Source organism: Dysidea avara, chromosome 3, assembly GCF_963678975.1.
Source record: "Dysidea avara chromosome 3, odDysAvar1.4, whole genome shotgun sequence".
In the NCBI taxonomy this organism is placed as follows: domain Eukaryota; kingdom Metazoa; phylum Porifera; class Demospongiae; order Dictyoceratida; family Dysideidae; genus Dysidea; species Dysidea avara.
In genome coordinates this window covers 13,654,799-13,678,473 of record NC_089274.1, presented here as the reverse complement: position 1 = coordinate 13,678,473, position 23,675 = coordinate 13,654,799, and the positions used below count along the sequence as shown (strand labels likewise).

At 36.5% G+C, this 23,675-nt stretch overlaps 3 protein-coding genes across 3 annotated transcripts in view; 2 read left to right on the top strand and 1 right to left on the bottom strand.

The window, feature by feature from the left end:
• The window catches only part of LOC136249475 (transformation/transcription domain-associated protein-like), a 94,606-nt gene extending 87,478 nt beyond the window's left edge, over positions 1 to 7,128 (top strand). Inside the window, exons 102-118 of the mRNA XM_066041486.1 lie at positions 489 to 549; positions 600 to 788; positions 839 to 969; positions 1,104 to 1,203; positions 2,277 to 2,487; positions 2,553 to 2,642; positions 2,701 to 2,794; positions 2,853 to 2,960; positions 3,034 to 3,141; positions 3,190 to 3,264; positions 3,373 to 3,414; positions 3,473 to 3,595; positions 3,675 to 3,767; positions 3,816 to 3,957; positions 4,008 to 4,201; positions 5,160 to 5,271; positions 6,906 to 7,128. Of these exons, the coding sequence (XP_065897558.1) occupies positions 489 to 549; positions 600 to 788; positions 839 to 969; positions 1,104 to 1,203; positions 2,277 to 2,487; positions 2,553 to 2,642; positions 2,701 to 2,794; positions 2,853 to 2,960; positions 3,034 to 3,141; positions 3,190 to 3,264; positions 3,373 to 3,414; positions 3,473 to 3,595; positions 3,675 to 3,767; positions 3,816 to 3,957; positions 4,008 to 4,201; positions 5,160 to 5,271; positions 6,906 to 7,015 (1,983 nt within the window). The 3' untranslated portion in view covers positions 7,016 to 7,128. The remainder of the gene's footprint in view (positions 1 to 488; positions 550 to 599; positions 789 to 838; positions 970 to 1,103; positions 1,204 to 2,276; positions 2,488 to 2,552; positions 2,643 to 2,700; positions 2,795 to 2,852; positions 2,961 to 3,033; positions 3,142 to 3,189; positions 3,265 to 3,372; positions 3,415 to 3,472; positions 3,596 to 3,674; positions 3,768 to 3,815; positions 3,958 to 4,007; positions 4,202 to 5,159; positions 5,272 to 6,905) is intronic.
• An 8,072-nt stretch (positions 7,129 to 15,200) lies between these two features.
• Positions 15,201 to 23,675, bottom strand: part of LOC136249474 (F-box/LRR-repeat protein 4-like) — a 20,023-nt gene continuing 11,548 nt past the window's right edge. The window contains exons 7-16 of the mRNA XM_066041485.1: positions 20,917 to 20,987; positions 20,791 to 20,860; positions 19,842 to 19,951; positions 19,575 to 19,684; positions 19,313 to 19,442; positions 18,662 to 18,751; positions 18,101 to 18,208; positions 16,841 to 16,930; positions 16,684 to 16,788; positions 15,201 to 15,448 (exon numbers count right to left, since the gene is read on the bottom strand). Coding sequence (XP_065897557.1) covers positions 15,322 to 15,448; positions 16,684 to 16,788; positions 16,841 to 16,930; positions 18,101 to 18,208; positions 18,662 to 18,751; positions 19,313 to 19,442; positions 19,575 to 19,684; positions 19,842 to 19,951; positions 20,791 to 20,860; positions 20,917 to 20,987 — 1,011 coding nt within the window. The 3' untranslated portion in view covers positions 15,201 to 15,321. The remainder of the gene's footprint in view (positions 15,449 to 16,683; positions 16,789 to 16,840; positions 16,931 to 18,100; positions 18,209 to 18,661; positions 18,752 to 19,312; positions 19,443 to 19,574; positions 19,685 to 19,841; positions 19,952 to 20,790; positions 20,861 to 20,916; positions 20,988 to 23,675) is intronic.
• LOC136251582 (soluble guanylate cyclase gcy-35-like) overlaps positions 21,490 to 23,675 on the top strand; it is a 3,096-nt gene continuing 910 nt past the window's right edge. Inside the window, exons 1-6 of the mRNA XM_066044044.1 lie at positions 21,490 to 21,521; positions 22,339 to 22,384; positions 22,437 to 22,510; positions 22,557 to 22,657; positions 22,706 to 23,083; positions 23,135 to 23,675. The exon at positions 23,135 to 23,675 is cut by the window's right edge and continues 184 nt beyond it. Of these exons, the coding sequence (XP_065900116.1) occupies positions 21,490 to 21,521; positions 22,339 to 22,384; positions 22,437 to 22,510; positions 22,557 to 22,657; positions 22,706 to 23,083; positions 23,135 to 23,675 (1,172 nt within the window). The remainder of the gene's footprint in view (positions 21,522 to 22,338; positions 22,385 to 22,436; positions 22,511 to 22,556; positions 22,658 to 22,705; positions 23,084 to 23,134) is intronic.

The window sequence follows — 23,675 nt, the reverse complement described above, 5'->3', positions numbered from 1 at the left end:
TGTTTCGTTGTAGTAGACTAAATGATACGTAAGTTATGGGCGTTTGTTTACGTCATGTCGAAACGACCGCACGCGATCGATTTTTCTTCACTGATTTTGTCTCTGTATGTAGTGAATGAAGAATGGTAATAGAATAAAACACTTACCCAGTAATGGACTCCCATATTCATGGCAAACATAATGGTGTAAGTTGCAACTCTGTACTGCATTGTGTTTGTAAGTTACAGCCATTTTTGTAAGTGCATGTAATTTATTTTCCGAATACTTGCTGTACAAATCGATCTTTCTGTTGTTGCTACTTTGTAGGGCTGTAACTCCAAAAGCTGTTGGCATACAAAGCTAACACTTTGCCAGAGCATACACTTAGCTAAGTAGATTATAAACATTCAATAATAAAGAATTTGAAAAATGCACCATTATGTTGGGTTTTCGCAGATTTGGTCACAAATACATTGTGTTACACACGACATTGTGTGACTAATTTTTAGGCTATTTACTTTCCGATACGGACACTATATCTTACTCTGAAGATGGAACACAGAGAAAAATGTAAGTCGTTTGGCTATCTGATGGTAAATTGTACTTGACACAACCTGCAGCTAAAAGTGAGACAACTGCTACTACTCAACCACAGCCTAAACCGGCTCAACCACCTACCCCAATCCCTGAAGAAGCTAGCACTTCATTTCAACAACCTAAAGCGGACAACACCAGTTCTATCAATCCTAACACATTTGCCATCACAGGATCTAGAAGTGGTTCTGTCAGTGATCAGTCTAAAGACTCTGGTGATCCACACATTTACCCACTGTGTGTTATTTAACTACTATTGTTACAGACCAATCTTCTGCTGGTGATGCTGGTCCTCTTAAGGCAACACCTCCAATGTGGAGATGTAGTCGGATCATGCACTTACTAAGAGACCTTCACCCAACACTGCTATCTGCTCTTGAGGGTATTGTAGACCAGGTGTGTGTGTAGTGTGTTCATATCTATGTACTTGTGTGTGGAGTTCCTGTTTGCTAATATATGTCATGCTATTAGTCAAGAATCTGTTTGTTGTTGTTGTGCATAGTTTGTCATGAAAATTATTTACCTCATAGATGGTGTGGTTCAGAGAAAATTGGTATGAAGAATTACTGAGGCAGTTGACTGAAGGACTTAATAAATGTCAAGCTGTAGCTTTTGAGAATAGAACAGATGGTGAGCTATGGATATATTGTAGCTGATGTTTCAGGTTTCATTTACTCAGTTATGTAAACTACAAAATACACTTAAAAAGTGCCATTCATTTTCTATTCAACTCCTCTAATAGAACATACCTTTACTCTAACAAGTACAATCTTGAGCACAGTAGGGATATAACACTCTTATTGTTTTACTGTGACTTAATATCGTGCACTACTACAGCTTGTTTCAGTGCTTTTTATCGATGTGCTATATGGTCCCTACTGTAGTTGAAGATTCCAATTTTTTGTGTTCTTGTTTGTTTGTTTTTGTAAAATAAAATTATTATGACTGGTGAACCCACACATACTGCATCAAACAAAAAAAAATGGTACCGCATCCCAGCTACCAATTATCATCTGAGAAGTGAAGTATCCATTACGCTTTGTTGTCAGCTATGTTCAACCTGTTACACAACATTACAGATCAAGAACTGTTCAAAAAGCGCCTCTGCAATCAAAGTCGCCACTATGAACGATTTCCATTACGAAGGGAAGCCATCATGTGCTACCGCCATGTTGACACCTTTTGCTGTAAGCAAAGATGAATGGGACACAAAGGAGGACACTGGTAAGTTTATGAAGAATGCATTGTACGTACTGCGGTATGCCAAAAGGCACCTCTCGGGCCAAAGCAACGTCAAGCAGTGGAAAAATCAAGCCTGTAGCTTTAGCTGTTATCGAGTTACACTTGTCCGAAGGCGTCAGTCAGTCAATCAATCAGTAGATAATTCCATTTAATAATATTTAAAAAAAAAAAAAAATCCATCGCAACTTGTTGAGAACGTTTCGGGTTGTTCTGAAAGCTTGTTTGGGTTTAGTTTTACCTTACCAATACTGCCTCATCGTTGTCAGGAAAATTGAGGCTGGTTTGGAGGTAATGTTTTTTTGTGGGTCATGCCTACTCCTTTGTGGTCCCTACTATACAATACTATCGTACTGTATGATAGATTGTTCACATGTATTCAATAGTCATTACTTGAGAGTAAACAGTATTTTTATTTCATATAGTTAGCTGAGAACTTATTGCTTTTATTATTATTATTATAGTTGCCAATACACAAGTCACTTCAGAGTTAAAGGCATACGTGCACAAGCTGGTAGGAGCATTTGGGATAGGCTTAGAACACCCTCCTACTGCCATCTCAAGTGGTAGTGGACAGCTAACACACGAGGCACTAGCTAAGAGAGCTCAAGCTGCTGCAGAAGATCCAGCCTTCCAACGTCTCAAAAATCAGTTTGCCAGTGACTTTGATTTCAGGTTAGATCCATAGTATAAGATGTTTTATATTACATGCTGTTTCACATGCGTAATATATTCTACAGCTCTCCTGGTGCTCTGCGATTACATTCATTAATGGCAAAACTGAAGAAGTGGATTAGAATACTGGAGTTGAAAACTAAATCATTGCAAAAGTGAGTCTATTGTCGCACAGTGTTAAAGTATAAGACTTTATTATGTGTGTTTGCTTAGGTCTTTTCTACTTGAAGAAAAATGTAGGTTCCTTAGTAACTTTTCTCTAGCCACTGCTGATGTAGAAATTCCTGGGGAGTACCTCATGCCACGGGTATGTTAACAGTACACCATAAATAAATACTTGTGTTACATTATCATTTTATTTGTAGCAAATGCCTTACTATGTCCACATTGCAAGATTCATGCCTTACGTGGAAATAGTACAAGGACACAGTAGCACTGTTAGGAGATTGTTCATTCGCGGAGATAATGGAAAGGTCAGCTATACATATTGCTTGTACACTATTATAATATAGTGTATATTGATTTATTTGTTTAAATATTATTCAGGTTTATCCCTATCTTGTGGTCAACGATTCTTCAGTGTCAGAATCACGTAGAGAGGAGAGACTTTTACAGCTTCTAAGAATGATGAATATGTTTTTGGAGAAACAAAAGGTATTACGTTGGTAATGTTGATTTGTTTACTATAAGGATTACCAATAGGAGACTTGTAGGAGACATTTGATGTTCACCGTACCTCGAGTGGTAGCAGTATCACCACAAATGAGATTGGTAGAGGTAAGATATAACTGTCAAATCTGTCAGGGTAGGCTTTGGCTAAATAAGACTGGAAGGAAATGCACTCTACCACTTAACGAACCACTCATAAAATATCATCTCTTCCAGGACGACCCAACCAATGTATCACTTATGAATATATTCTCACAGGTAGTATGACTTTACTATTATGATTTAATTTATATGCCTGTCTGCGTTATATGTACAGTACTGTGGTCAAAAGAATCAAGAGTGGGATTGTGTGTTGAGCCACTATTATGACCAGTTAGCTCAGATGCAGACTCGTGGTGATACCATCACTGCCACAACTCTACAAGATCTTTTCTATCAGGTAATACACACTGTTTTGTATTTATGCAGAGAATTTACTGTATCACAAATGGTTGTATTTATGCTATGTTATTATATAGACACAATCTTCACTTGCTCCTCCTACTATTATGAAAGAGTGGGCAATGAAAACTTTCCCAGCTGCCACAGATTATTGGACCTTCAGAAGACAAGTATGAACTCTTTTTATATGGTACCATATAGCATTATGCTGTTGACAGGTCACCCAACAACTAGCCCTAACTGGTTTAGTAGAGTTTGTACTACATCTTACAAGACTTGATCCAGACATGTTCAAGATATCTAGAGACAGTGGATGCCTCACACAAGCATACTTCAAATTTGACATCAAGAGATCTACAGGTTAAAATGGGAGTATGTAGTGTGTAAAAGATTATACTGTTGTATTGTAGGAGAGTTGGATGCTAATAGACCAGTTCCATTCAGGTTCACTCCTAGTCTACAGACGTTCATATCACCAGTTGGGAAGACTGGTGCTCTTACCATGTGTATGATCGCAGCTGCTCGCTGTCTGGCACAACCATACTTTAGTATCCAGAGTCTACTAAGAGCAGTGCTGAGAGATGAGTATATTGCTTGGTACAAGGTAAGGCAAGCAATGTCATTGTAGCTATCTGATTGGTGAATAATCGAAAAATAATGTTCTTTATTGAGTTTGGTGTAATTTTAATAGTATCCACAACATAGTGAGGAGGTCTTCTATCATAGCTTTCTTATTGCACATTTCAAGGTCCAAGAACTTACTGCAGAGTGGGGATTGGGTTATTGATCTTGTAAAATTCTGTAGGTTAAAATTTCTTGTTACTGAATTGCTAGTTTTGTATCTCGTTAGACACTGAACTTCACAAAGAAGTCCTAATCTGCTACAAAAGCACATTGGTTAAACGTGCAATTGGGTGTAAAATAAATGTCTCACTTCATGAACTTGTTTTCTATAACATAGTCTGCCTTTCTATGTGTGTACTCAGTAAAAAATAAATTTAAAAAAGTTAATGTACTAAATCCAAAAGCCAGGTGTTATCCTTGGCTGAATAGGGAATTTATAAGATGCATGATATAGTTGCACAGAAATAAACTTTCAATTGTTTGTCTAGCATATTTTTTGTACAAATTCGCTAGACAATGTGTCAAGGAAGCTCTTCATTTTCATATACAAGTGACACATTCTTTTCAACTTTAAGGAATTTTGTCATTCATGGTAGGCTACACGACCAGCTACATTGTTCTCTGGTAGTTTGATGTCCATAGATTTCAGTTCACAAAGTATTCAGAGACTCACATCACCCGTATTAGAAACCAAGCATGCCTTAGAGCAAAACTTACTTGTCTGGAAGCTTAATACAGGCTCTTTTCAGCACATACAGGTTGTCTATAGCAAAAAATGTGTTGTTCTCATGAGTGCCGAAAGAGAAACATACAAGCAAACACACACGTTCGTGGAAATAATTCAGCTAGTTTTATAACTAGTGCCACAATATTTTGGTAGTGGATGTCAATACTTTCTTTTAAATTGTGTACATAAACTGTCCATGAATGTTCTTTAGAGACGAGAAGAATCATCCAATGGTAACATAATCAATCCTGCTGATATCAGTGGTGATACCATTGTCAAGTTGGTTAGTGATGCTGTCACATCTATTATGACCAGACTACAAAGTGAGTTTGTATAATATGACAACAACTATAGATGAACTTCCATGATCAAAATTCACAGTATTATAAGTGGTATTTATATTTGATTTTCCATATACAAAGACCAAATGTCCTCCATGGAAAACGGTTGCTATAGTATCGTCTATAAAATTTCTCTATTCGTAGAATTGCTGTGGTAAATGAAGTGGTTATTATCTGCACAGTGGATTATAATGGTTGGCCATTGGACATTTACCGACCACTTAGCTCGAAGACCATCCAATTACCTACTGAACTGGTCAAGGATGGCTGGCCACTTTCGATCGATATACTCTAATAGAACAGTCAGCAACTCTAATAGAGCAGTCAAAGAGCTTCTAAAAGGTCCAAAAAAGTGAGAGAAAATCGTCCACCATGGGGAATCAAACCTGCACCTTTCAATGAAGTGCAATCTGCACCACTCAACCACATGTTCACACACTGTTTAAGTGGCTTCTACAGGGGTTTTATATGTACTGCAGTATATGATCATAATAGATATAGATACATGTCACAAACTATCACATTGAATAGTTTCATAATCATATTATTATTACTGATGTGGCTAAAAACAATGATGCAGTGCATGGCTGCTGAAGGAGTTTTGGGTGTCAAAATACTTTCATCCAAGCTTTGAAAATCCAAATTTTTTTCAGGGGGGGCATGCTCCAGCTTGGCATACTTACACATGCTGCTAGGCATTGTGCATGTCAGATCAACTTTGACTTTGATCTGACATAATGTCAGATCAACTAAGACTAGTTATGATTATCTGGGTATTTCTTAGTGGCTTATTTAATAGTTATACCACGGCTGGGAGGGATTTGCTGATATATACACCCAAAGCCCGAGAGCTGTGGGTGTATAATATCAGCAAATACCAAGCAGCCGTGGTATAAGTGATATATATATCACTTGGGGCGCACTCACCTAATCAGTAAAAGAACTATCGAGAACTCACCCCCATTTGTTTTATGCAGTAGCATATGAAGATCGATCATGGCTTTAATGGCGTGGGCTAATAGCCACCAGTACGTTAAAACGTCATCTATGTTTCAACGCGTAATGTTAGAAAACTTGTGATTGTGGGATGGAGTTTATATTGTTATCATTTTTGTACTAAGTTAAGCCAACTAACTTTTGCTATTGGGACAGTAAGTAAGTTATTATATTAAGTTAAGTACTTAAGTCTGTAACTTATTTCAGCGTAGCAGTAGTAGTTTTGCCATTCTGTGGTCTGTTCAAAGGCTGATACGCGGTGGGTAGAAATACGCATCCACGATTGCCCAAACAATTATTTTGTGCCTTCATTATCCTATTATCCTTTAGTTAGAACCAACTAGTCTATCTTAGCAAATATATTCAGCTTAGCAACCACTACAACAATGAGTCCCACAATACAAAGCTCTACGTTGCTCAATATAACGAGTCAAAGCACATCGTTTCTTTGAACTGGCTGGGTATCAAAATCATTGGCAAACCGCTTTCCCATGTTATTGCCTGGGAAATATGTGAGTTAAACCCCGAGCGGCGCCTTTGAACACCCACGCTAAAGTGGTATATATACCCACATAAGTTATAGCTTCCCAAATATTATCTATATTAATTTGTCACTACAGATTTGGCTCAATTTGAGGGTGCAGAGTCCAACATCACATTACTTATCTCAGCTGCTGAAAATGTGGAAAACTTATGCCGTATGGATCCAGCATGGAATGCTTGGATCTAATTATATAGTCACATTAACTTCTTTTTTTTTTGATAATTTATTGAACATTATAATATTTGATTTTATCATCACCTGCTACTAAAAGTATTAAATTTACAGCAAATAAATCTGAAGTGAACCATTGAGTGATGCACAGTTATGTGTTTTGTTAGTTTTTTAAATATTTTTTTAAAGTTTTGCCGGTTATAAATCTTAGCATAAAATGACTGATGCTGATGACCAATGTTTACCTAGCTTCTACATCTTTCATGCATTGAGCAAATTATTTAGTCTCATGTGGTCAGATCACTTTTCTCCGTCACAGCACTTATTGATTAGAGGTTATAAGCGCCTACTCTGAAAAAGGGTCTGGTCCAGAATCAATACGTAAACTTGTTTTCACACCCCAAGCTAGAGCTCAGGGTGTTTAATCAACTTTCATCATAAAACGTATACTTTTAAATTTCAAGCCACATACGCACTGGAAATGCCGTGAACGATTGCCAGTAGCGGTGGTGAGAGACACTGAGGCTGGGTTTCTAAGGCTAAAAAGGACACGGGTTGATTCCTTGCTCAGTTCGCCTTTAGCGTTTTTGTTTTCACAAGAAATCAATCTATGACCTTTTAACCGTAGAAAACCAGCCTCAGTGTCTCATCACTGCTACCAACATGGCATTTCCAGTGCTTATGGATTCTGGACCAGACCCTTTTTCAGAGTAGGCACTTATAGTCTCTAATCGATAAGCGCCGTGACAAAGAAAAGTGGTCTGGCCATGCGAGACTACAAATTGTTAACCCTAACATGTATAGTAACCCTGTCATGATATGTTTATCAAGAGGTTTGTTAGAAGCTATAGGTAACACTGAGGTTGTCATATTGTTACTAGTACAGTGGAACCTCAGTTATCCGGATTCTCGGTTATCTGAACTACAGAAATGACTGCTCTATTAGAGTTGTGACTGTTTTATTAGGGTAGTTGAAAATGCTGATATTAAAAAAATTTCTTTATGGTTATATATACACACTGTTTCAGAGATATGGACCTTTCAGACTTATGGATTACCCCTGGTCCCAAGGGGTTCGGATAACTGAGGTTCCACTGTATATATTGACATTAGTCAGTTTATATAGTTAAGGTTTGAGATGTTTGTATACAAGATATGTGGGACCTAATTGTTTGAAAGCTCAACATGTTTGTTAGGAGATTGTGAAGAAGCAGGATGACTTTATACTTAATTTACATTAATTATCTCTTTGATTACATTTTGTAGCTTATTAATGTAATTAGCTGGGTGTTTTTACCATCCTTGTCTTTGTTGTTACTTTTTGTAAGTTATTAGTAAGTTGTTTTGACATATCTCTGTCTCTGTATTGCTCTAATTTTGTACAGGTAATTGACTTTCTTTGTAAGCTTATAGTTGACCTTTTGCTGACCTTAACACTACAACTTGTATAAATACTCTGTATCTGTATGCAAATTTAGTCTGCAATTGAGTGTACTAAACTGAGTATTGAGAACTGAAGCGATCGAATAGTTAGAACCATTTGACTTTGTGACAGAGATGCTACCAGCTTAGGTGATTTTAGAGAGACTGTATACATCATTGACAAAGTTTGGATAACTGCCCTTTGATTTTAAGGTATGACAACATTGCAATGTCAAATATGTTGTAATAGACCAATATTGAAAGATGCATTATCAATCATGCAAGATCAACATAGGCGGATATGAGGGCCCTTCTCTTGCCCCGCTTGGACTTACAGGACTATATTGACACCAGAAACAGGAATCGCTGATCATCAGATGCATTCACACTGCTCAGAAGTACAGAAAACCAATGGGAAAATAGAAGACACTTTACAGTTATAAACTGTACACTGAAGAAAGTCAGGCAAATAAGTTTGAAGTAAATATTACCACAATCCTACACCAGTTAAATTGGCCAACTACATGATCGACTGATCCTTTTATTCAAATTAATAAGAACCTACTTATTGTTCCGCACCACTACTTGCCATCTCCATCCTTTCCAATCACTAGAGCTAATCATCAACTAAAATTTTCTCACTATATACCAATCAAGAACAGAAATTTATCGCAACTCCTTTACCCCCAAGATGACCATTGAATGGAATTCCTGTAATACCCTATCCTGATCTTCATGAAATTGACATTCAGGTTGTAATTTTTACTTAATAATTATCACTGTAATTGTACATTAGTGTGTTACCCTAAGGGTTTTGCTAATCAACAAATAAATATTCAAGATCAAGATACTCTAATAGAGCAGTCAAAACAGTTAATGCCACCAATTTATATACTGGTATTAGGCATTCCAGTATCCGAGATTTTTTAATAAAAAAATTCTCCGTATATTCCCCAATAGAACCCTGGCACAAAATAACAACTGTTTAACTTGGGATTGCTCCATCGTCCAAGCTCCAATCAGGATGAAAGTCGCTGTGGGGTTTGTCCACACGCTGATCATCATGAAAATCTTAGTTTTATCGTGCGCGTTATGTATAAGTACATTTTGTGTTGTTTTGTAATCTTTTCAAACCATGCAATGTATGTAGAATACTTTAAAACTTTTTAAAACGTACTGTTGGGTGGAAGGTAGTCACTGGTGCTTACTTTAAAGTGCATAGTTACTTCGCTCGGGTTAGTGATTTTCAGCTCCAGAGCAATTTTCTGATGGCTGTGTCATCAGCTCAAAAGTATAAACCACTTCAAAGTCAGCATAACTATAACATAATTGAAACCACAACTCCACCTTAAGTATTGTTGCATCATTGTGGTACCTCCACTTTAGTTGTTTACCTTTATAAGTTGTTAACTTGATGTTTTTACTTACTTGAGATACTATGGGTATACACCGTTGTATTGAGAAGTGTGCAGTGGGTGAAACATATTTGCTCACCACAAAGCATACAAAGATCACTGAGATCCGATACAATCTGAAGTTACTCTCATTACATGTACAAACTTGCAGCTAGAAGCAACTGTAGTTTCAAGATAGTCCAGATTCCTAGAAGGCTTCCTGATTCAATTGTGCCATTTTTCCCTTTGAAATGTGTGGGGAGCCCTGGAGAAAAAATGTACCTTTTTTAAGCACTGTGCTCAATACTCTATCTATTGAGCATATAAAAAGCCCATTTTTCCAAAATTAAAAATTGGGCTGGAATGCCTACTGGTATACAGCTATACCTTATTTTATTTAGTACACCTTTAGTTACCATCACACGTTTTAGGGTAATTTAATTTTTATGCACTTTGTATAGCATAGTTTGCTAAAAATAATAGCTATCAAAAGTGGGGGGTCCGCAACTTGGACAAATCTTTGCAATTTGACAGGATTTCAAGCAATTTATGGCAAGATTTCAAAGCATTTATAAATCTTGGGTATCTGGAATAGTAGCATCACACGATATGTAGTATATGAAAGTACGTGGAATCCTTTGTAGAGTTTTCTGGGGTTGCTGCACGTAGCATATGTGATGCTGAAAATACAGAAGTATACAGGAAATATATGGAACTTAGATTTCAGATTTCAAAATCAGAGATTTCAACAATATTTCAAAGAGGGCTGTATTAGATTTCAAGGGAGTTGCGGACCCCTCGATCAAAAGTGCTCCCAAATTCAAATCTAGGAGGTCTAAGTTTATACTCAGAAGATATTCAACTAGAGTAGTGCTGAAACGATTATGCAGTTTAAAAAAAAAAAGTATTCTTATTTGACTATTTGGTCGGCATGACACTATTTGATTCGTTAACACACTATTCAAATAATCGTTAGCATTTCTGTACACTGTATTCAGATGGAAAAGCCAGCCTTGAAACTTATAAAGATTGTGAATAAAGTGATGTATCTATGCCATAAAAATTCTATTTTAGAAACGACAGAAATAGCTGTTAGGCTTTACCTTGCTCCATAACGAAAGGTTTCAGTACTTGTTCAATAGAAGCATAAGCATTAAAGAATAATCAAATAGCTATTCGGTTGTTTTGTTCACAACTATTCGAATAGTAAAAATTGATGGTTTTATTCATCATGCTGTTAACTTATTCACTATAATGTCACCTGATCTGGCCATAACAGTTGCACAAATTTGCAGCAATCTTATTTAGAATTACAACTTAGCTGATAGCTTTTACTATATTCATAGCCACTAATTTATACTATACAACTGCATTCTTGCAGTACTTATAATTAATTACCTCATATATGTGGTTGTTATTTTAGGCTATAATGAATTGTGCAATGAATAGCAATAGCCAAATATGAACAATCAATAATGAAATGAGCCGCATTCCACATAAATTATGGTTTCAGCATCCTGATGTTATGGAAAACAATGAATTATATTGGAATGGCCTTATAACAAGGGTCCCAAGCAGCTGGGGCAAACTCCATTTGGGGTCTTACCAGGGGCGTAGCCAGGATTTTTTGAAGAGAGGTTCCAGTTCCAACAGCACTATTGAGTTACCAGAAGCAGGGGTCTGGGGGCACAGCCTCAGCCGCTGAGAAACTTTCAATATTTTTATGAATCAAAACTCAGCAAATTGTTATATTGTATGTAAAAGGTACATTAATTATAATTACATTAATTATAATGCATATAAGTGCCCCTGGGATGAAGCTAGTACTATAGCTAGACAAAGCCACCTAGTGGAAACAGACAGCATAACACAGAGACACATATAGTAATCTGTAAGTGATAGTTATCTCACTGGTATAGAAACCATAAATCCAGTGATACAAATGTCATGACTTACATTATTACTACAGCATGATCCCCTGCAGGTAGAGATGCTGGTCAATTTCTTTTAGGAGAGAATAGTGTATAGTGGTAAATTAAGCTACTGGTGTTAGGGATCTATAAGTGCACATTTTGTAACATTTAGTCTAAGCTGCCATACAATTTGAGATTTACCTTTAGCACAAATCCAGTGATAATGCCTTTGTATAAAGTGGGTTTAATGAGTATTTGTACTATTACTGATCATTAAACTAATATATGCTATTGTAATCCTTAGTACATTTTGATCAGGTAAAGTCTAATAAAAGTGAAAGGGGGCTTCAGTCCCCATAGCAGGAGAGTCACAAAGTCAGTAAAGTCGAAATTTGCACTTGAGGTGTCTTAATGCGTCAGATAATAGTATAAGGATATAGGTGATGTTATACATAGTGAAAACCTTGTGTCAGATTATAATGAACTACAATGGAATCACACTACAGAGCTTCAATGAATTATGAATTACAATACAATTAAACTTGAGTGTCTTTATAACCACTCATATGTAGCCTACTTATAGATCTTGACAGTGTAACTTTCGTTTTAGTCCATGCTTTGTGTGATGACAGAAACACAACAAACAATATCAGTAGTTCCGCTACTGTTGCACTTGTAAGTGAAGGCAAAAATAGTTCACCCGAAACACGAGCTATCCTCAAGGATATAAAGAGAATCATATTAATTCCAACTGTAGCTGCTAAAGCAATGGCTACTCGTACACTACCAGATATTGTTTTGCAACATTTTCTTCTGTTAGCTAAAAAGTAGAGAAGAAGTCCAATGGAAAACATTGCTATCTCAGATGCTATAAACGTGATCACTACAAGAGATGCTATGCCAGAGAATATGACAGCATTGTCACCACCAACATCAGCATTAGCATTGAAACAAAATGATCCACCTCCTGTACTGTACACTTCGCCAGTGCCAGCTAATTCAAATAATATCACAAAAACGAAACACAAGATGGAAGCTACCAGTACAAATGTACTGTACTTGATCAGTGTACATTGTTTATTTTCTGTTTCATCCGAAGAGATAGCTTTGAAACTTTTGTACATCAGATAGGTAAAGTGGAACAGAATGCCAAGCTTGATTGCTTGATAGACAAATAGCATATAGAATGATAAGTTGACTAATGCAATACACACTGAATTGTTCTGTTCTTCTTCAGCAATATAGCCATAAGTGAGACTTGCAAATGTAACAATAGTGGACAAAACCAAAGAACCACACAGCATCATGATTAGTATACCTGACACTGTAAGTAACTCCTTGATTAGCAAGTGTAGCATAATAATAGCAACTGCTATCAGTACAGTAATAGCATCCAGTACAACTAGGATTACATACACTGGAGTAGGGACACCAATGTTGTCATCTTCACTACACCTAGTACCATTTGATGGAACAATGAAAATCACTGTACTATTAATTGTAGTACTTAGGCCACTCCAAGTCATACCTTAGTTTCTGGTCACTCCCAAGCCTACAAATGGATGCGGGCGGGCGGATGATCAGGACTTCAGGACTATAGACTCTACTGTGACAATATACTGTATGGTATTATTATTTGCTCAATTTAGCAAATTCATGTTGATTTTATACTTAACCAACAACATAAGTAGTTGTGCTTCGGCAAAAAATGCACTAGGAAAGTTGTTGATGGATCATGGCTAGCTATACACTGATGTATAGCATTTAAGTATATATTTATCTATTTATTTAGAATATACTATAGGAAATGTTTTGCTCATGTAGCTACTTATGCTTTCCAAGTGAAATAAATGTCTCAATAGCTATGTCAGGAAAATATTACTATGACTTATAGCTAAGTTGTTCAAATGATCATGATACACAATGAAATTTAACTTCTATTTTCACATCAGAAATTCTTCATTCAAATGTAAAGTCTTAGCCCACTAGCTATGTGTTTCCAGCCTTCTATTCAGTAACCTTGAGAAAAGTAACTGTCAAAGTTTTGAGTCATTGAGTGCTCCAGACTACTGTTTTTTAGTGATCATCTGGGAATGTTTAAACTATAAGGGTTTCTACTTGCCAATGTAATTTTAGTTATGGAAAAGTTTAAGTTTAAGCTCACCGAATGTTGCCGGCTTTCCATACCCCTGTAGTGTTCAGTGATAAGGAATTAGACTAATCATTAGAGGACTACATTTGAATTATAAAGTTAAAGCTATGGCCCATCTGCATGGACTAGTAGTTAATGCTACTGAAATTACTTTGGTTACAGAAGCTTTAGTAACAGTTATAATCTGAACAGCTATATAATCAAGGACAAAACTAGCTGTAGTTAGAAACATTTTATTAGTGTGGCATATATACCTAATATTAGAGTTAAGAGTAGTGTGACTGCTCTATTGGAATCCCTGAATGCTCTATTAGAGTATATCGATCTTTTGCAGTAAAAAATAAGTGTCTTGCTGGGTCACGTGCACTTAAGCACCTGTAATATTAATAATAGTCTTCATAAACTAGGGTTTCAGGTTTACCATGCGGGCGGGTGACCAGAAACTAAGGTTTGACTTGGTGTGGCCTTATTATAACATGTTCAGTTTTATTAACAATGTCCTGTAACTCACTGGTGAAATTATTACTAACTCTGATTGTATTCTGATTCACAAAACAATACTGAGACTCATTCAGTAATATTATCTCAACACTGTCATCATCTATCACATTAAGTAGAAAATTACCGTTCACGCAAACCGCGAAGAGCACTACCGCGAATACAAGTAAAACATGCCTCGGTATACTCCGTTTAATAGATCTCCATGTCCGCGGCTGCTTTTGCACTCATTCTAAACAATGCCACACAAACAGCACGCAACATGATGTAACACTTGACTCCTTATACTGAGTAACTTGCTCTTAGTATCAAAATGTAGCCAGATACTGTAGCTACATTTATTTAAAAAATTCAAGCAATTATGTTTCATTATCAAAAAGTTATGAAGCTTTGAAGTTCAAAAAATGGGTCAAATTTTGTGTGTGAAAAAGGTACCTTTTCGCAAATCCGGTCACATATATTATGCATGACTTCAGAGCTCGCTTCAGAGCCACGGTCAGACGGTGGCGCCACCAACTTGAAACTCCGCCAATCTTTTGGGCCCACTCTGACTTATAAAATTTTCACCTTTCGTGAAGTTACCGTTTTTGTTTGTTTTACGGAAATCACAATTCTCAGGGGGTTTCACTGCGCATGCGTTGACGATTCGCCTTCTCACAGCCCTATATTGTCTACTTGGCATAGTTGTGCATGTGTATACTTTGTCTGGCCCTAGCCTCGTCCCTAGCAAACCCAAACTTTGAATACAATCTTGTACAATAGATAAGATCTCGATCAATTAGATTATACAGTGGCACAAATACGTACCTGCAAATTCTAACTGATAGATAACAGATTTACTTTCTTATAAATAAAAACACATTGATAATTAAATTGTTCATCTTTACAAACTGTAATGTAACTATAAAATATATCCAAAAAATAAACACAGATCTATTAGCATCATTGGAAACTCTTTTTAACACACAATTTAGGATACTCTTTCCTCCATGCATCCACATCATTGTTAGTGATATGTGTACAAAATGAAACATCCACCAACTGCAACTTAGGACAACACTTCAGCATACTGTATAAGGAAAGAATAGGATAACGTTATAGTGAATAAAAACATAATATGGTGAAACCTTGTGGCAAATGACTAAACATTCTGCCTCTCAATAGTTAAGCAAACTTAGTTGAGGATTGCGAATACCAGTAAAAAAAGGTGTACAAAAATGTTGAAAACAATTACCAGAGTTCAAACCAGGGACCTCCATATACCTAACACCCACAACATCCTTAACCATTGAACCGCTGCTATCTTGGCTGAACACTTTACACTTTATAAATAAAAATGTGCATCCTTTTGCCTTCGTATTGTCATTTTGCTTGTCCGATGTTGGCTTAACCACATGATATGTATATACCAACTGAATTGCCATCACGTGAGGAACAACATGACACCAAGAGAAAGTCAATACAACAAAGCACAGCTAAGTTATGCATGGTCTTTTGTACAAAGAAGGAAGGTAGTTCTTTTGCTCTTCCAAAGTGAAGTGGGAAGCTCTGGATCCAAAATTTAATGGTGAGCAAGACGGTGTTTGTCATTTTTAGATAGCTTTAACAATTTTGGTGCTTTGGAATCTAGTTTTACAAGGCATACATGTGCATGGTCCAGTTTACTGGATTACGCATTTTCAGTGCTTGAGTTTTATAAAACAGCTGCGGATTTAAGGGTTAAATCTGCTTATAAATAAATTTCATAGATCTACCAATAGAAGTACTAGAACATCCTATGTATACTCTATTAGAAGTCCTCAAAAATGTGCACTCTACTTGAGTATTACAATAATATTGAAGTAAAGATCAACAAAGTTCTAGGTTGTTCTCTGTATGGTCTATTATAAGTCCTCAAAATGTGCACAGTAGAATAATATTACCAAAATATTAACATCAAAGTAAAGTATGCAATACAATACATTTATAAGTAGCATTAGCCAATACTGGATTGTGCCTGTCTGAACCAGCTCTGAAGGTATCGGTAAATCAGTCAGTAGAAATCCTGTTAATTACTTTTTTGTGGAAAATTCATTGGATATGATTCTGATTATTCATATTAGGGATTGATTGTACTGCCAAGGTACCATTAGGGTGAGGTTTCTGGTTGACATCTTTTTACAGCAGGAAAATGTAAACCTTACTATTCAAACAAATAACACATTGCTGTAATATAATGCATACATCACAAGCAAACAGTTACTACATGTGTTACCATCATACAGATTTGTTGCAGCCCTAATACACGCATACATATATACATACATCTTGATAGAATTTGCAGTTACTCGATTGGATCCAAGTATATCAAATTGCTCTAACTGCGGACAAAAACCACCAATAGCTGCAACATCATCATCATCAATAGCTCTATAGTATGAAGGCACACAGATACAGCACATCCAGTTAAATCTAATCTGACCTTCCACAAGTAAGAAAAATCTTTTTCAAATTAGGCCATTTCATGAATATGTCAACTGAACTGTGAAGACCTTTTCCCACTAGCTGAGGACTACAACATCAACAAACAAACAAACACGATGAAACATGTTAACTCACCAAATGTTTACCCCCAAATCTTTTTACATTACAATATTTGCATAGCACGGTGATACAGCTTTTTGCAATTGAATTAGTCGCCTTTGCAATTGAATTCGTCCCGTTTGCAATTGAATTCGTCGGTATTGCAATTGAATTCGTCCCGTTTGCAATTGAATTCGTCGGTTTTGCAATTGAATTCGTCGCTTTTGCAGTTGAATTAGTCGGTTTTGCAATAGAATTAGTCGCGTTTGCATTACAATTCGTCATAAACAAAACGGCTCCAAGAAACCAACCCGTTCATTAAGAGATGAACTATTTATGCCTTGGAGAGTTACACTTGAGACACTAGAAGGTAATTGAAGCTGGTAGTACGCGAAGTTGATAGCTGTCTGACAAGTTAATTAGCTTGCTCGCAAGTGACCACACCCATCGCGAATGGCGTAGTAGAGTTTGGAATGTTGTTGGAGAGGCTGTAGAGGAAGAATTATTGCCTTATAAAGAGTTGTTTACTACTGTTGTACTTGAACAAGTTCTTGTAGCAGCTGCTACATCATGTTTTCATGTTTGCTCCAGCTGCCATTCTTGTTATGGACGAATTTAACTGCAAAAGCGACGAATTCAATTGCAAACGGGACGAATTCAATTGCAAAACCGACAAATTCAATTGCAAACGGGACGAATTCAATTGCAAACGGGACGAATTCAATTGCAAAAGCGACGAACTCAATTGCAAACGGGATGAATTCAATTGCAAAGTCGCCGAATTCAATTGCAAAAACCTGTAATGTATTTTCATTTTGACACTATTACGAACACCAAGTTTAGCAATGCTACGGCAAAGAAACATGAGAGGCCTATCCGATAATTCATTGATAAATGTAGCAAATAAATGTTGCTACACAGTGACAAGTAGTGGGCTGTATACTTCACTTGAGGTATAGTCCCCCACAACAAATGTTGATTATTTGAAGAACTGGTCATAAAATTTTCAAATTTTGCAAAATTTCAACCAGCAGGCTGATTGTGCACACTGGTGCATATGTACCAAACTTGTGTACAATTCTGTGTAATGTACAAATGTACAAACATAATAAGTATTATGGTATTGCAGTTATTTATACAATACAAACACATTACATACCACCATCCAATATCTAATTCTTGAAGGTTGGGACAGTTCTCAGCCAACACTTTCATTGTACGGTTAGTGACTTCCTTCCACCTCCACAAGTCAAGGGACACAAGATTTCTAAAAGTAGTTATAAAATATGTGAACATGTATACATCCAAAGTTAAGGCAAATAAATATAAGCAAAGGGAGCATCATATACAGAAATAACTACAGAAGAATGCATCCTTAGAATGCTCATATGCTATTTGATGAATTTGTTATTTAATGGAAAACGGAAAAGTAACTGACATTTATGTATACACAACCCATACAAGAGTGCATATAGCCTGTAAGTACAAACCAAATGATGTAACAGACTGGAAAACTAAATTATGTAAGCTTAGTAAATATTCAACAAGTAAAAATTTGATCTGTCATCTCTTGTATATTTGGTTGTCCGCAAATAAACTCAATGCTCACATTATCACTAGCTAAACTTGTATATCTACACATTTACAGTATCACACCTACTGCTAACCAGTAAGTATAAATTATGTATTATACAAGATCAATGTATAGTCATATACATACTTCAAGTTTGAGAGGAGATTATTCAGTGCTCCAACATTTCCTTGCAATGTGCAGGATCCGAGGTTAAGATGTTCCAGCTGGGTACAACCTCTAAAGTGAGACTTCATTAATGACATATAGGAAACTATATGATCAGGTTTGACCATAAAGCCACACTTTACATTAATTTTATACACTGTATGGGTGCATAGTGAAAATGGAGCTGTCAATTCATTGTCTTCACAGTAGATGGGGCAGCCTTGAGTACAACTGTTGCTTACAATGAGGTGGGAATGGGCACCAATTATGATTAAACATGCATAAAAAGAATTAACAAGCTTGGCTTAAATTACCATGTCTTTAGGAGAACTGGATGCCTTGAAATTTCATGTTTGCTCAACTTCACAAGGCTGACCAAGCCAATAAAATTATGTCCAGTCCAGTATCTTCCTAAGGTCACAAATAATTACGTGGTAGGGGTTTTTTTTAAAGCTAGATGTCTTGGGGTAGCTTTCCAATACCAGGGAAGTGACTACAAATGGTATACAATATAGGTATGCCTGTGTGAAAAACAAGTATCCTCAAAAACAAACCTTGCTATTACATAAGTATTGTCTGTAAGTACAGGGTACACAATATTTTTATACAAGTACAAAACATACACCTACGCACTTGCCCAAAGAATCCAAAAATTTCTCATTAAATGGCATACGATAAAGGTTCAGCCTCTTAAGATGAGACAGTTTACCAATTAACATCAGGTCAACACTATCTAGCTGACTGCATGATTGTAAATCCAAGTCTGAAACAAAACAAAACAGGCATAACGCTATACAAACCTATACACTTAGAAGGTAAGTCTAGAAATTAACTTCTCTAAGCATACTGCTCTAATGGAACAACCATTGTCCTACCACTGTCCTAACTAACGTACTTTCAAGACCAGGACATTCTTTAACAATCGTCTCCAAAGTCAACTTTCCAATATACTGACAACACGCTAATCGTAAAGTAATCAAGCTCTCTCCACACTGTTTTAAAAAGCTGTAAAATCAAAATACACATCTAATATGTAAGTATACATTCTGAACTATGTACATTTAAAAGATACTGAAAAGATATCTACAGTGTCAATTTGATGAAATTCTATTAAAAAATCATAATTGCATGTATAATTACTATATACAACATTAATATTTACTTGCACAGCTCCTTTTCTGTTATTAGGCCACCAGCTCCAGTCCATGACAAATCAAGATGTTGTAATTGTGTGCATCTGCTTTGTAGTCCTTGTAGTGCTACATCATCCACCTGCATGTATGTTATGTAACACTTTCACACCTCAGATCAATGGAACCACCCGGGCTACATCTGAGCAGCAATTATATAGACATTAAGGTCAAAATTGATTGTGGGGATCGATTAATACTCACGTGATTAGTATGCACAACTTGGATTTCACTATGAAAACCACTCAGGAGAACGTTTTGTTATCCTCGCCATCCTATGAGATGAAAAACGTTGGGCTAAGATGAGAACTAGTGCTATAGCTTATTCACCAATTGTTTCCGCACATATTCGAATACAGATCTCACTCCATCATGAAGTTATGTACCACTCTGCATGAAGAACTGCTCTACAAGCAAGCTTATCTATCTAGGCCTTTAGTAAACTCCATAATTATTCCATAAACAATACAATAGCACTGATTAAAACATTAAACTCATGTAACCAAAATTCTCTGTGATATCTCTAGGATTTATCCATTCATCGTAACTGAACGTTACCACAATGTACTAGCTGTTGACATATAATCAAACTTTTTAGGCATGCATATATAATATATCCAGTGGTTGCACTTGTATTGGCTTGGGTGATTGATCACCCTGTGCAGGCTATCAGCCTGATATGGATTGGAAATGTTACATATTAGCTGTAACACGGGGCATTCGGGCTTTGCCTGAAATGTATCCCCTCGGGCAGTTGGGCATACATTTCAGGCAATGCCCTCATGCCCAAGTTACAACTATTACATGTATGTAATACTACCTATATATGTATGTATGTGTGTGTGCGTTATGCAAATGCACATAAGTATTACACATATACATATGTATATTGTGGCACCATGTACAATAATATTGACTTACTGTGGTCCAAAATGGTTGAAGATCTAATTCTGTGAAGAGCAATGGATCATAGCAATGTTTCAGGAAGAGACTAAAATAGAAAGTATAGAGCTAAGCAACAGTGGCACTATGCAATCTCTTACAAACCTGCATGTTTGTGATGCCCTTGCCAGTGATATAATATCCAAATACTGAAATATTCCTTGCATGACTTCATCCTTTTGGAAAAGAATGCAGTGCTACATTGCACTATGTAATGATACAGTTACTATCATATTTACTTGGTTAAACACATAGGTGTTATATTTGAATAGTGGCTCACATTGACTTTTTAAACATAAACACTGCATGTATTATTTGAATTCACAAAGCTAAAGAGCTAGTTAGCTAGGGAGGAATGATTGGGTATTATTTAGTAAAGTTTTCAGTATAAAAGTGATTCTATATTTTGTGTCTGGAGATCATCTGTTCCTTTTTGGTGCACATCACAGTGAAATTCACTAAATATGAAACAACAGTCTTGATTTGGTATTCTGAATATAGTAGCTGCAGAGTTGTACTTATGTTACAAACACTGTCCTCAAAGAGTGGTTGCCCTTAAATAGTGGCTACATTGATTTCCAATAGTAGCCAGTGGTGGAGGAAGTAGTTGATATGCTGACCAGAATATAGAATCTATGGCAGCAGGAGGTCTAAGCTGTAGCCATTTTAGCTTTCATGATGCCTCAAAGTTCGCCAGAATTAATTGATAGGTAGAATTTGAAGCATTTCAACTAAAATACCAACTTTATTAGTCAAAAGTATTTAAAACAGCCTATTTGTAGTCAACAAAAACCTCTTTTGGCAAAGCTTTTAGCTGTTGACTACAGGGTTAATAAACATACAGCATTTAAAAGCAGTACAAAACAGCCTTTAGACACCTAGAAACATTTGGTACAGTGGTAAGTACACCAGCTCTCAAGTAAGATGCCCGTGACACTGTAGGCATGTTTTTTCTCCAATTTTAGACTACTTTTAGGAACATGTTCTTATGAAGTGGCTTGACTGCTCTATTAGGGTATTTGAGTGTTCTATTAGAATATACTTTTTCACGGTTTTCAGCCCTACTCCAGGAAGGACAATTGACTGATGGTGGGGGCTTCAGCCCCCTAGCCCCCCTCTTTCCACCGCCTATGACAGTAGCTATGACAAGTCAATATATAGTGTACAAACAGTCCTTCAAAGTTTTTAATGAGTAGGATTCTCAGTATTGGATAACAAAGTTCAAAGGCTTAGGGAACTATGTAGCTTATATTGCAAAACTAGATGCAAAGCATACTGTGATGATACACTTCCTTATTAGTCTTCACTTAAGCTGTACTTGACAACCAAGGTGGTATTGGGTTTGAAGCTCTAGTTCTCTGATATTGTTTAAGGGTTTAGTGTTAAAATTAAGCCTGCATTTTGATATCTATTGTTGTAAATTGTACTTGAAAGAAAGAAAACTTTGTAAAGAGAGAAAACCCTTACACTGATGGGCTGCAGTGATTTATAACTCCTACACATTTTGTAACCTTATGAACAATTCAGTTCGTATTATGGAGTGAAGAACATAGCTGCAGTTTATGGCAGAATGGTAACTTGAATAATAAACGTGGTACAACAATTAAGTTTTGATTAACATACAGTATGGATTTATTTGTCATGTGTTTGAAATCTACTTGGAGAGGAGGTTTGGTGAAGTAGTCAAGGAGCAAGTCAGGTAAGTATTCATGATATTGTCTATATTAGTACATTTGATTCAATAGGCAAAAGGCTGACATTTGCAATGACACTACGTTCTACAAATTTCAAGTTGTGGATGACGATCTAGTTGTTAAACTGTTACAGACAGCACAGGAAGTAACAGGTAACTAATTACACTTAATAGTGGCAACTGTTTGTAGCTTGAATGCAGGTGTTCCTTTGGATGAAATGTTGGAAGGAATAGGACATGTGTTTTATGAAACTTGCGATAAAACTGGTCACAGTGAACTAATGAACACACTAGCAGTTGACCTGAAGACATTTTTACGAAGTTTAGACAGTCTTCATGCTTACCTGACAGTTAGCTTCAGTGAGATGAACGCTCCTTCATTCCATTGTGAATCAAAAGAAGATGGCTCCATTCTGCTACATTACTACTCAAAAAGAAAGGGCTTAGAGTATCTAGTGATAGGAATAGTCAAGGCTGTTGCTAAGGGAATTTATCACAGTAATGTTGACTTAGAAGTGCTGTCAAGGCAGGATGGCCAATGGGGCCGCAACACTTACCATGTCTCCTTTGCTGTCAAAGGTACAATAGTATGTACTAAGACAGGTGTATATCACATTGCTTTTCCAACAGGTGCCAAGTCTGACATAAGACCAATTCGAGCTATAAAAGGATCAACAAAATGGCCATACTGCAGCCGTGAGGTTTTTAATGCTCTGGCTCCATACAACATCATGTTTAACTGTGACATGATATTAGCAAATGTTGGTGATGATATCACAAGACTCCTCCCTGAAATCAAGTTAGGCTCCACAGTAACAGATTCCTTCACTTTGATCAAACCTAAACTTGACTTCACATTTGACAATTTAATATTCAACCAGAATACGTTCTTAACATTTTGCCCAAGAAAGCAGACTAATATTTTGCTGCAGGGTCCAGTAAAGCTGTTAAAAAATAACACCATTGCAGTGCTAATGGCTACCAAGACAGAGAGAACCAGAGATCAGTCAGGCGGAGACATTGTGGGAATGCGCTCACAAATGCAGGAGGAAAGGGAAAGCATGATACAGCTAGAACAGGCTGGAATAAAACTGAAAAAGTCAGAATTACAGTTGAAAAGTGAAATGCAGAAAGTTGATAATTTGATATATGGCATGATACCAGATTTTGC